The 12,887-nt window shown below is 41.6% G+C and overlaps 1 protein-coding gene across 1 annotated transcript in view; it reads right to left on the reverse strand.

The window, feature by feature from the left end:
• PPP2R2C (protein phosphatase 2 regulatory subunit Bgamma) overlaps positions 1-10,181 on the reverse strand; it is a 190,236-nt gene extending 180,055 nt beyond the window's left edge. Inside the window, exons 1-2 of the mRNA XM_036382744.1 lie at positions 10,041-10,181; positions 9,763-9,843 (exon numbers count right to left, since the gene is read on the reverse strand). Coding sequence (XP_036238637.1) covers positions 9,763-9,843; positions 10,041-10,056 — 97 coding nt within the window. The 5' untranslated portion in view covers positions 10,057-10,181. The remainder of the gene's footprint in view (positions 1-9,762; positions 9,844-10,040) is intronic.
• Positions 10,182-12,887: the final 2,706 nt, after the last annotated feature.

Consider the following 12,887-nt stretch of genomic DNA (forward strand, 5'->3'; position numbering starts at 1 on the left):
GCTTCCAAATACTGAGTATCCTCTTAAGCTTGCAATGCCAAAAAGACACAAGGAATATATTAGCCAGTTGACAAAAAGTCTCACCCGTTTCTCCAGTTACCTCATGAAACAGTCATATCACTGCATCAGTTTTTAACACAAAATGACTAACAATGAATCTGAAGATACAATAGCTTTGATAACATCTATCATTACAACAAGTAGCCACGTAGGGTTCCACCCACCAATAATCAGAACTTAGGTTAAATCATGCACTTGAAAATATGCTCAGGGTGCTTGGGAAGTCTGGTCTCCTTCCTGTCCATAAGTACAAGTACGTGTTTTAATGCCTTCTCCCAGTACCTCATTGTTCTTTAGTTTTATAACCCACAAATTATAGATGGAATCACTATAAATTGCTCTGCAGTGCTAAAGAAAAAAAAAAAAAGAGAAAGCACATTAGAAGCACACTGAAGTGTGCACATTGCTTTTGCTATTTCACATATATATTGCTATTTTCAAAATACCAGCTGTATGTTTTTACTGTGACAGAAGAGCCACTCCTTACACAGAAAAAAATACTACAGAGACTCAGAAGCCACCTCTGTCTCACATGAGGAAGGCCAGCCATCACAAAGTTCTTCCTGCATGCTACAGAAAACATCTCTTAAAAATCCATGGTGGGTGAGACAGAAACATCTATGTTTAAAAAGACTTTGCAGATTAAGTAAAAAGGACTGCATTCATCATGTCAACCAAAGGTTTGAGCATGGTAGTTAAGCAGAATGTTTAAAAGCATACACTGAATTGATACCGAAAACTGAAGGAAATTAAAGCAGTAAGTCTCTAACACTGTCTTTAGAAATCTGCAAGCTACAAACTGAGTGACCAAAAAAGCATCACAAGAAACCCCTGGAGTCAGTCTTAAAATTAAAACATTAAAAAAAAAAATCCATGGTGGGGGGTTAAAAGAGACTTTGCTAAGTTCAAAACTGCTAGAAATTTATGTGGCAGCTCCCTCTTCTGGATCACTAAACCCTGACAATTCAGCTGAGATGGCAACATCTAGAATCTGACTAGTAAATAACATCTTTTCACTGCTGGTGGGTTTGTTATCTACCATTAGGCAATCACACAAAGACTTTGGGGCTATTGCCCATTATTTTGAATTAGTTTATGTTCAAGTAGCATACTGTGAGGAAAAGGTAGTTGAAAATACCTGAAAATTTTGAAATACTTTTGGAATTTTCTCATCAGACAATAAAAACATGCAAGGAAAAATACTATATTGACTTCTGCTTTCAATCTCTTGGGATTTTACTAAAAAATGCATTTTACAGAAAAGAACCAATCAATGAGAATATTACAGTTCAAACTGTGTGGCCTGCAGTATGACTTCTGAATCCATACTTGCAGAAGTTAAGCTTCTGGGTTGAAACAGAAGAATCTGATCTTGAAATTTCTTTCAGCTTTGACAGGTTCATACATAAAAAAATCCTTGCACAGTAGAAAAGCCTTATCTGTGCATCAGCTTTTCAGACAGTCTGCAAGACAGCTTGGGCAATTTCTGCACACATTTCTAACTTGGAATTGGAAAAATCAGAAAATTGGTATTCTCTGCCCCTATACAAAATTCATTTCCATAAAGGTACCCTGGATTTCTGACTTGACCTATAATTGAAAAGGAGGCTTTGTGAAGACCTGGTGATTTTTATGTATCTCAGCTGGAACCCACAGGCAATTCTATACTCTCTAAATTGTCCATCACTATTCAAGCTGAATGGCAATGTTTGACTTAAATATAAAAAATTACTCTAAATGGAAAATTCACAGCCCAAAAGAAATCCCTGTTTACTTCATCAGTGTAATTATTGATAAGAAAATCATTACCTGAATTGAATTATTGAGTGTTTAATGAGGAAGAGGATGCATAAAAGATGTCCCTGTTAAATTCTGGACCAGGTAATATGATTTTTGACTTGCTAATAATTGCATCATCAGGCCCACAACAGTGTGATTTCATCTTTCATGAGATATATGAGGCCACTGAGTGCCTCATAAAGTATATGGCAAACTGAAACACTGAAGAAATTTTTGTCATTCAAGCATGGATAAAACTAAAACTGCCAGGAGTTATTTGGATGGAACTGAAGGGATCATATAAAATGGAAAGCCTTATGGACCTGGAAAGAGTAAGAGAGAGGGAAAAGAGCTCAGATTTGCTATGCAGGCACCTGCTGCATATGGCAGACTTTCAATGACACAAAGGAGAGACATCTTTGTCACAGTGCACAACAGTCAGTGGACTGAAACCACCTGCAATTCCCTTTGTTGAGGGGAGAGTTACAGAGAACAAAGGAAAAATAAAACAAACAGAACCCAGAAAATCCAAGCAGGTATGTAAAGGGGCAGCCTGGACAGCAGTACCCCACTAGACCTGCTGCTTACAAGCAGAGCAGGGTTGGTGAGAGATGTGGTGGTCAGAGGCCATCTTGGGTACAGTGACCATTAAATGATAAAAAGTGTTGGATTCTTGGTGAAATCATGGAGATGATCAACAAAACCTCTAGCCAGCAGGACCAGAGCAGTGACTGACCCCCCATACTCAGAGTGTAGCCCTGTACTGGTGAGGTCAGACCTCGGGCTCTGTCTCCTGCTCTGGGCCCCTCACTGCAAGAAGACACTGAGGTGCTGAAGTGAGTCCAGAGAAGGGCAACAGAGCTGCTGAAGCATCCGGATGGTAAATCTTGGAGTACTGTTTAGTTTAGTGTTTACTGCTTACTGATAGTAAATCTGAGTACTGTTTAGTCTGGAGAACAGGAAAAAACTACCTGAAAGGAGGTTGTAGCCAGGTGGGGCCAGTCTCTTCCTCTAGGTAACAAGGGACAGATCAAGAGGAAATGGCCTCAAGACAGCAAGGGAGGTCCATGTGGAGATTCTCAGTTCAATTGAAGAAAGAACAGAGATAATTTCTCCCAGGCTGAGCTTGGGAATCTTAGAAGAAGAAATATAAACAATTATTATCTCTCTTTCTGTAACCATTGTTTATAGTTATAGTTCTTCACAGTGTACTATTCACAGTCACCAATAGTGTGAAATGTTTCTACTTTGAGACCAATCAAGTATCACCTTAGCAAGTCACATTAGAAAAGACCTGCTACTTTCATTAAAGTTAGCTTTCTGATCCATCTGAAGACTAGAGTTATTCCTTCCATCCCTAACTCAACAACATCAGGTCCAGACTGGACATCAAGAAGAATTTTTTCACTGAAAGAGTGGTTAAGCATTAGTATGGGTTGCCCAGAGAAGTGGTGGCATTGCTGTCACTGCCAGCATTCAGGAAAGGACTGGATGTGGAATTTAGTGCTATCGTTTAGCTAACATGGTTATGTTTGGTCAAAGGTTGGACTCAGTCATCTTATAGGTCATTTTTAACCTAAATGAGTCTGCCAGTCTATGACTAGAAAGCAAAAAGGAAACTGGGTGAAGACCACATTCTGGAAACTGAGAGGATGAAGGCTGCAACTTATGGCATTTAAGATCCAGAGAATTAAAGTACAGAATGTTAGGGAAGTGTGTGAAGTCCTTGGAAAAGGAAAATCTGAAAGCCCAGTTAAAAAAAAGTCTTAGTCTGTTTTTCAAGCTTAATCCAAACAACAATACCACTTTTCAGGTTACTGAACAGGAGCTAATGTATTTGGTCAGACATTTGCAAAATAAAATAATTAACAAGTATTTGTTTTATGGTCAAATGACATTTAATGACTCTAAGGAGAAAACACACTCTAGCACTCATAATGAGTTCAAATGGAAACACTATGTAGGCAAGGATTTTATGAATCATTGTAATTAAATCATCTTAATGTATTTTAAAAAAATTAATTTATTCCATAAATTCAAACCAGCTCTTAATCAAAACACCAAAATAAGAAACAACAAATAAAAATGTAAATAAGTCACTCACCTTTTCCTTTTCATAACAAGTACATGTACTTTCCAGTACTTTATTATCAGTCTTTTTTATAATAGTCTACAGAAATATCTGAATTCATGGTTTTTAAAACCCATGCCATGTATAAACCACACATTAAAATATCACAAATGGACTATTGTACAAAATATCACTAGGAGTAAAGCTATCATAAATACAGTTTCAACATATCCTAACCCTTCCTCTTTGCCTATCATGTTGAATTTTTCATATTGAAAGTTAGTGTCAGATTGTGCAGCAACAACTAGAAGTGTAATCAAATACCCACATTTTCTTGTAATGAGTCATTTACCAGGTCTGGTCTTACAGAACCACATTCAACGTTATAATGGGAATAAATTATGATGACACCACTTCAAACAGAAGCCCTTTCCCTGTGCTGCAGCAGCTCTCTGACATCAGTGATAGTTAACCAACCAAATACCAATATAAGTCAGTGCAAAATAAAGGAGGGATGAAATACAGGGACTTGCTGAATGTATAAACAGGAGTGTGTGAGGTAGGACTGGAATACCTGCACTCTCCACATACATGGCACCAGAGGGGCTATCAGGGTACACAAGCCCTGTGACACACCTTACAGCACTGTATGCACACTGGCAGCATCCTAAGCTGTTTACGACTGGACGCGGCACTTCATGCCATGTCCCAGGTGACATGGGGGTGTTTAGTCATAGGTTGGACTCAATTTCAGAGGTCTTTCCCAACCTAATTGATACTGTGATTCTGTAAATGTGCACTGAGGTGAGGCAAGGGGAGTATCAATCTCTTCCAAGCATTTTGATTTCCTTTGAATAAAAACGGAATTGTGGTCTGCAGAAAAATTACAGTTCAGCTCACTACATCTCACAGTCATCAGTCACAGCCAGCAGGGTTTCACGAGAGGGAAGTCCTGCTTAGCAAACCTGACTTCCTTTTATGATAAAGTAACCCCCTTAGCTGATCAAGGGAAGCCAGTTGATGTCTTCTTTTTGGATTTCAGTAAAGCTTTCAATACTGTCTCTCACAGGAACCTTTTGCACAAAATGTCCAGCACACAGCTGGATCAACACATGATGGGATGGCTGGAGCAACTGGCTCATGGGTGGGCCATGATGGGGGACATCAGGCTGGGGACCTGTCACTAGTGGGGTTCCACAGGGCTCCATCCTTGTCCCTGTGCTCTTCAACATCTTCATAAATGATGTGGATGCAGGACTGAAGCAATACTGAGCAAGTTTGCAGACGATACAAAACTGGGAAGATTTGCTGACTTCCTCAAAGGCAGGGAGGCCCTGCAGAAGGACCTCAACAAATGAGAGGGCTGGGCAATCACCAACCATATGAAAGGAAAATGGGGAAGTGCCAGATTCTGCACTTGGGATGGGGCAACCCTGAATGTACAGACATAGTGGGGAATGAGATGCTGGAAAGCAGCACCATGAAAGGGATCTGGGGGTCCTGTCAACAAAAAGCTGGATATGAATCAGCAGTGCCCTGGCAGCCAGGAGGGCCAGCCCTGTCCTGGGGACATCAGGCACAGCACTGCCAGCCAGGCAAGGGAGGGGATTGTCCTGCTCTGCTCTGCTCTGCACTGGGGCAGCCTCACCTTGAGTCCTGAGGGCAGTTTGGGCACTGCAATGTAAGAAAGATACAAAGCTATTAGAAAGCCTTCAAAGGAGGGCAGTGAAGATGGTGAAGGGCCTTCAGGGGAAGCTCTGTGAGGAGTGGCTGAGGTCACTTGTTCTGCTCAGCCTGGGGAAGAGGAGACTGAGGGGAGACCTCACTGCAGTTACAAATTCCCACTGCAGTTACAAATGAGGGAAAGAGCAGGGGCAGACTTAGATCTCCCTGGTAACATTGACAGGACCCCAGGGAATGGCCTGAATTTGTATCAGGGGAGGTTTAAGTTGGATATTAGGAAAAGGTTCTTCATCCAGATGATGGTTGGGCACTTGAAAAGGCTCTCCAGGGCCTGACAGAGTTCAGGAATTGTTTGGACAGTGCTCTCAAGCACACACTGTGATTCTTGAAGATGTTGCTGTGATTCTTGAAGATGTGCAGGGCCAGAAGTTTGACTCAGTGATCCTTGTGGGTCCCTTCCTTCCAACTTGGCATATTCTGTGATTCTGTGATCTCCAAACTGGACAACTGGAAGCCCAGTTCTGTAAAGCACACCATCCAGCTAAGATGGAAATATAACATCCATTCACGGTAAAGATCCTTTGAAAGAAATCCTGGCAAACGCTGAAGCACTAGGAAAAAGACTGCTACCATGCCTTTTTGTAAAAGACTAAGGAAAAATAACTTATTTGGATCTGCCACAAAAGGACTGGGATGTGAAAACATCTACAGATGAGACTTCATATTTAATTAGACCTTGCTAATGAACACATGACTCACAAGAACATCACTTTAGTTGTAAGCTTGTGCAATCACATTGCTTTCTATTTCTATTGGTGAAATAATGGAAAAGACAGTATTGAACCAAATCCAGAGTTACTGTCTTTGATTGAAAACTCCAGTAAACAAAAAGCTATTGGAGATAAACCTGACAGTGATTAAACTCATATTAATCAGTTCACAAGTCTTCTAGTTCCTTAAAAAGGCACACTGTTCAATTGTACTTTCACAACAAAACACTATATTACCCATCTTCTCAATATATCTCGCTTCAAATTACTCACAAATGAAAGAGAATGTTACAGCAGCATAAGGTAAGTAATAGGAAGGTTCACATTGAAATTCACAAGGCTAACAGATGCTAAAAGAGTTTTCAACCTCTCAAGAGCACAAAGTTACAAAATAGATGAAAAGAAAATTTACACTGTAAACCAATCTCAAGTCTTTAATGAGGTAATTTTAAGAGTGAAAACTGAAAATGTGATTTTTGACTGAATCTTTTCATTAAACATATTATCATTCATATCTAGAATAACATGAAGCCAGCTTAGAATTCACAGCCTAAAATATTTCAAACATGCTTTAACTTACACAGTTTGCAAGAAGTTAATGTGATTTGGAACTTAAAGCAAAGGCTCTAGATCAAGCAATCCTGTTAACAGTCCAGTAGATTATTTGACACAGAGCAAAAGATTTGACTTTTCAGAACTCCTATGCTGCTATCTGATTAATAGTTAACATTCAGCTTATAAAAAAAAAATCGCATCCTTAACTTCTATATTTCATTCTTGAAGCCTGCAAATGGATACACTAATATTGTTCTTCATACAGCTTTTGTGAGGCTGCACTTACTGTGAGCAAAGTGCTTTGAGATTTTTAGCATGAATAAAATATATTTTGCACTTAGACGTTAATTATAGAAGTAGTAATATTTGAAATAGGATTCTGTTTCAAGGCAGCAAGACTAAATCAAACATGATTATCTTGGCTTTGATTGTGATATTTCACTTACTATGCTCTATTTTCCTTGCATTTGAAATATGCAATTTTTCTTTTCTGTTATGTAAATGAATGTTTTTCATCTAAGACATCTATTTTTGGGGAAAAAAAATTTCCTAGGCTAAAGCAGAAATGTTGCAGAACACAACTCTGAAGTCTGAGAGAGTACCACAAGGTCAATGCAAGCATTCAATAGCAAAAGCAGTGAGAGAGGCCCAGAAGACAAGCTGAACTTATAACATTAATATGCAAATGCTTAGATATCTATCTAGATATATAAATCACACTATAATATTGAATATAGATAAACTTGTCCTTCTGTCCATCAGCTAGGTGGACAATGCAGCTAACCAATGCAGCTGCAATTCCAAGTTGTGGCCTTTTGGAAAAGTAAAAAGAACTGGGATAAAGAGAGAAAAGAAAGTCTGTGATGGAAGTCTTAGGAACAATCAATTTAAAACTAAAGATCGGTCTACTCTGTGTAATTTATTTTAGAGACATACTTCACTAAAGGAAAAGGTTTGGACTTTATCAAAAAACATTGTCAAGCGAAAGAGGTCAAGTCACTTACCACCATGGACTTTTCTTTGAACTATTTTTCACTCCTGCAAAGTGTGCTGATTATATTGCTCTATGTGTTCCTAGATATAAGTGGCATTAATAGCCAGCATGTACTCTGGAAAATACATGTCATATTTATATACAATATATTAACATAAACAGGGTTTACTACCTGCAGATGACTTTGATTCTACGGTTTTTGTGATCAAATTACATTGCTTCAGCTTGTTTCCTGGTCTCAGATTTTCACATATTTCCATGTTGAGTAAAGAGAAAACATGTAAGATTCCTATTTAAGTTGGGGATTAAAATTGGGAAGCCAAAAATTGGCAGCATTAAAGAGAACTGAAATCAGGGTTAGCAAAATAATTTAAAAAATATGCCCTGTGAAAAGAGATGATCCAATAAATCAAAGAAATAAAACACCTGTTGAGAAAAAAACATTATCATCTCAAAGCAGTGCTGAAATACTGGTATTTACCCAGACAAATGAGGTTAAGAAGCATATTCTACTCATTCAAATCTTTAAATGAATGTAAATGCCAACCTAAAGCTCATTTTCAGCATTCTGTGATGCCTAAGAAATGCTGTCACTCACTCATTACACTCCCTCACACGGATATAATTTCCACCCCCATCTATCGTCATCACATCTGGTTTGGTATGCAGTTTCACCAAAAAAAATCACGTAGGCAAAAAAAAATCACAACATCTTTTGATAAACGCTTTAGTATGCAATTGTGTGTAATTACACACATTCTTAAGTACACCTCAAAATATGAACCACCATGGAATAATTGGAAAGAAAAACTTAGTCCAAAACTTTGGTCAAGCTATAGCTTATTATTAGTACACTGGGGTTTAAATAATTTCTCCAAACAGCAAAACACAAGACACAAAACTTCAAATCCCAAAGGATCACAGATAATAGCTGAAGAGACACCAAACAGATAATCTTTCTGCCTGCCTCAAGATAAGATCTGTAGCTTTATCTCTTCAATGTATGTTACTGAAACAAACATTAAATATCCCAAATGAATGGGATTTTATTATCTATCTAATTCCTATATTCCAGTGCTGCCCTGTTGTCAAGTTTTCCTTAATGTTGAATCTGAAGCCAATCTACTGCAGTGTGCCACCCTCCCCAGTATTGCAAAGTTTTTCAGTCTAACTCAGCTTCCGATGCATTTTAAACATTTACAAAGAGTAAATACACTCTTCTTAGAAATCTATAACTCCAGCAGACCAAAAACATTGAGATGAAGTCTTAGTTCCACTTAACTCATAGACAACAGCCACCGGAAGATGCTCTGGCCAGCATACTACCATCTGGCATCCTGGAGAACACAGGTTCACACCTAAATTTAGATACTCTGCATGTTCAAAACCGTACACAGTTTGGTATGGTTGGTATGAGAGATTTTCCAGCCCTGACAACCAAAGACTGTTCTTCTGATCACAGAACATTAATAAATAAAACTTTCCAGGTGACTTCTTTCTTCGAAGTTAAGGAGTGAGAAAAGGCCAGGAAACTTTCCAGCCCACCTTGCACCAGCACCCACTGACGCCAAGGTCAAAAGGACTCATGCCACCTAAGCTGCTACATGCAAAGCAAACTTTTCCCACACAAAAAAAAAAGCCAAAACAAAACCAGCCAAGACACTTTCACAAGGCCTGGGATATACAAACCACCGGCAGATATCCCTTTGCCCGCCCACCTCCACACCTGCCCTTGGGCACACGCTGGGGCGGCTGCCACGGTCTCTCCCAGCGGCGAGCCCCGTTTCTCCACACGCTGCCGGCCGGGACAGCGGGCGAGGAGACGCTTCCCCTCAGCATCCCTTACTCACCTTCAGAGACCTCGAACTCGGCCGCTCCATTGAGCTGGTAGAGGCACCAGTCAGCCGCGCTCTCGCCCGGGGGGCCGCCGGCTGGGCAGGAGGGAAGGAAAGGCACGGTCAGTCGGGCACGGGGCCAGCGGGGGCACGGCGCTGAGGAAGGGACGAGGGAAAGTGGCGGCGAGGAGGAGAAGCAGAGAGCGGGGAGGAGTGATGGAGGGGGCTGAGAAGGGAACGGAGGGATGAGAGGGGACAGCGAGCGCCGGGGGAAGGAGCGCGGTTCCAGATACCCTGTTTGTGGGACATGGGTGTTGCCCTCCGGAATTCGCCCACTGCTCTGAACTGTTCTTTGCTTTGCTCCCAGCGCCCGCGGCTCGGGCGCCTCCTCCTCCTTCTCCCAGCCGAGCGGGCGCAGACAGCCGCCGCTGCCTCGGGGTGCTCGGGGAGCCGGGGGAGGGAGGACGGGAAGGAGGGAAGGCTCCGCCCGGAGCTCCCGGTGGAGGCGGCGCCGCCTCGCCAGCACCCGCTGCGCCCGCCAGCGCCGGCCCCGCCGGGCCCGGCAGGTGCGAGGGAGCCCCGGCAGGTGCGAGGGAGCCCCGGCAGCGCCGGGCGACAGCGCGGTCTGAGGCGAGCCCGGCCACGGCGGCTTTGGCGGGATGCGGTGCCCCAGCCTGGCCCTGTCCCGGCCAGGAGAGCCCTCCCTGCTGCCCGTCCCGTGTCCGTGTGCGCTCCCCGTCAGGTGCCGCCCGTGTCTGCGGTGCGGGCAGCCTGGAGAGCAAGGGCGCGCATCCCGGCTGACCCCGAAGCCTGGACGTGCATCCCTGAGGGAGGACACCGCACACCAGGCACCCGCGGCCAGTGTCACCCACTGCCAGTGTCACCCACTGCCAGTGTCACCCACTGCCAGTGGCCCTTCTGCCACCACGGCTGCATTCGCCCCAAAACATTCACCTCAGTTCTGTTACCGTCCCTAGGCCGCTTGGGCTATCTTACTGATTAAGGCTACAAATTCCACATAAACTGTAGGGTTGTATATGCACTGCAAGGCTGGAGAGTGGTTTTCATCTGGACCACGAGCCTCTGTGGATACACAAACTGTCTTTACTGCATCCCTGAGAGGTTAGTAAGAAGGCAAACCTGTTACCAAGTAAGTCTAAAGGGCTCTGTGCAGTGACCTTTGCCTTCAGCGGGAAATGGCAAATTATAAAACACTGGAACAGTCAGCTAGAGCAAATATATGTTAATAAATGCCTTTATTCTTAGAGACTTCCACCCAAAAAACATGTCAGGAGGGAAATATAAAGTTACACTAATTGCTCTGTTCACCAGGTGACTTTCTTGGTACCTAATTTAAGACAATTGTGACTGCCTAGCTTGTAGTTGGCAGCATCCTGCCTACGGCTTCTGTCTTATCAAGGTAACAGTGTCAGAGGCCCACGTATGGCACAGTTTATGTCAAAAAGAGCAGCCACACTTCATATAGGCAAATGAGAAAAGCTTAAGAAAGAAGAAAGACTATAATCAAGTCATACTAGGAGATTCGGAGCCAACAAGAGGATAAAGTATCGACGTAGGCAGCTGTCATGGCACAATTACGCTGGCTCCTCCATCTACCTTTTTGCTGTTTGTGAAACAGTGTGTAAGTGGCAGGGAAGAATTGTTTTTGGCATAAATTCCATCTAACATACCTACATTCACCCCTTTGTACCCCCACATTTCTCTTCACAGAGAAAAGCAATGCACAATTTTTCCCAAGAATATTCTTATCACCTGCTGTGCCTGTGTTTGTGCAAAAGTAGAATGCAATATGGAGATTGTTTAACCAAAGTCATGGTGTTTTGTTTCCTTGGCCTATCAGGGCCAAGCGTGTGTGTGTCGGGGCTGTCGGGTGACAGTCATGAGATTCAGAGTGTTGTGTGCAGAGTTCAGTGCTTAACAGATTCAGTTTAGATGATGTAATGTAATATAGTATAGAATAATATAGTATAATAAAGTAATTAATTAGCCTTCTGATAAGATGGAGTCCTCCTCATAATTTTCTCTCCCCCTCGTCGGGGGCTCCCTGCAAATTCTATTCCCCTTCTTGCAGCAAGTAGACACCCTCCTGATACCTTCAGGAGTGTAAACTGAGGGCAGTTTGATTCACTTGTTCCTGATAGAAGTATTCTGTTTAAATATTTACATTCTTCTCCACTGCATCCAAGACAGTGGCACATTGTGGCCTCTGTGAAAGAATAAGGAGGACATTACAGTTTCTGAAGGAAATAGGTTTAAAATGGGAGTAACATTCAGCAAATATTCCCAGTTTTTTTAGAAACAAAGCAAAACACTGATACTCAAGCTTTCCTAGGAACTTCACCTAAATTACAAAGATAATAATGCCTTCTGAAGTAAAAGCACCAGTTTGTTTAGACAGTGTGTGTATATATATCCTCAAGCCATATGCTTGCTGGATGTGCACTAGTATTCTTGGAACTGAACAGGTTTATGCTGATGATTTAAGGAAAAAAATGTATTGTAGAGCTGTATTAAAGTAAAGCTTCATCCAGCTGCTTATACTGTACTAATGTCCCCTAAAAATTACCTATAGACCTTGATTGCTCTTCATGACAATGTATTATCAAAAACAAAACTGATCTTAGCATTCCAGTGCTTAGCCTCTTCTTTTTGCATAAAACTCTAAACCATATGAATTAGCAAACAAAGGGCCTGTTCTGGGAGAATCTATTCATATTAGATTTAAGTTTTATGGAATGTGGCCATTTTATTGTGTTCAACTCATTATTACTGATTTACATAGAGTATTTTTCATTCCAGACTTCAATAATTTACAAACTTTTGTTAAAAAAATCACCAAGTTTGGTGTGTAAACCAGTAGATGTTTCTTTCTTTCTAAATGAGGAGGTCAATATAAATCGTGTGATCCTTTTTTACAGGTGTCTTGTATATTGAGATGGTTTAATTTGCACCCAGGAGCCAGCTAGTCCAGAATGAAATAATCTTTCACTTTTATGAAAATCTGCAGATGGACACTACTAGGCTATTTGTGATAGTTTCCTTCAATCACAGAGGCATGACTGGTTTAACTAGGTTTGGGATCTAGCAATGCTAAATCCATACCAAACTTGAAGGTGGGA

The sequence above is a fragment of the Molothrus ater genome, chromosome 4 (assembly GCF_012460135.2).
Source record: "Molothrus ater isolate BHLD 08-10-18 breed brown headed cowbird chromosome 4, BPBGC_Mater_1.1, whole genome shotgun sequence".
Classification (NCBI taxonomy): Eukaryota; Metazoa; Chordata; class Aves; order Passeriformes; family Icteridae; genus Molothrus; species Molothrus ater.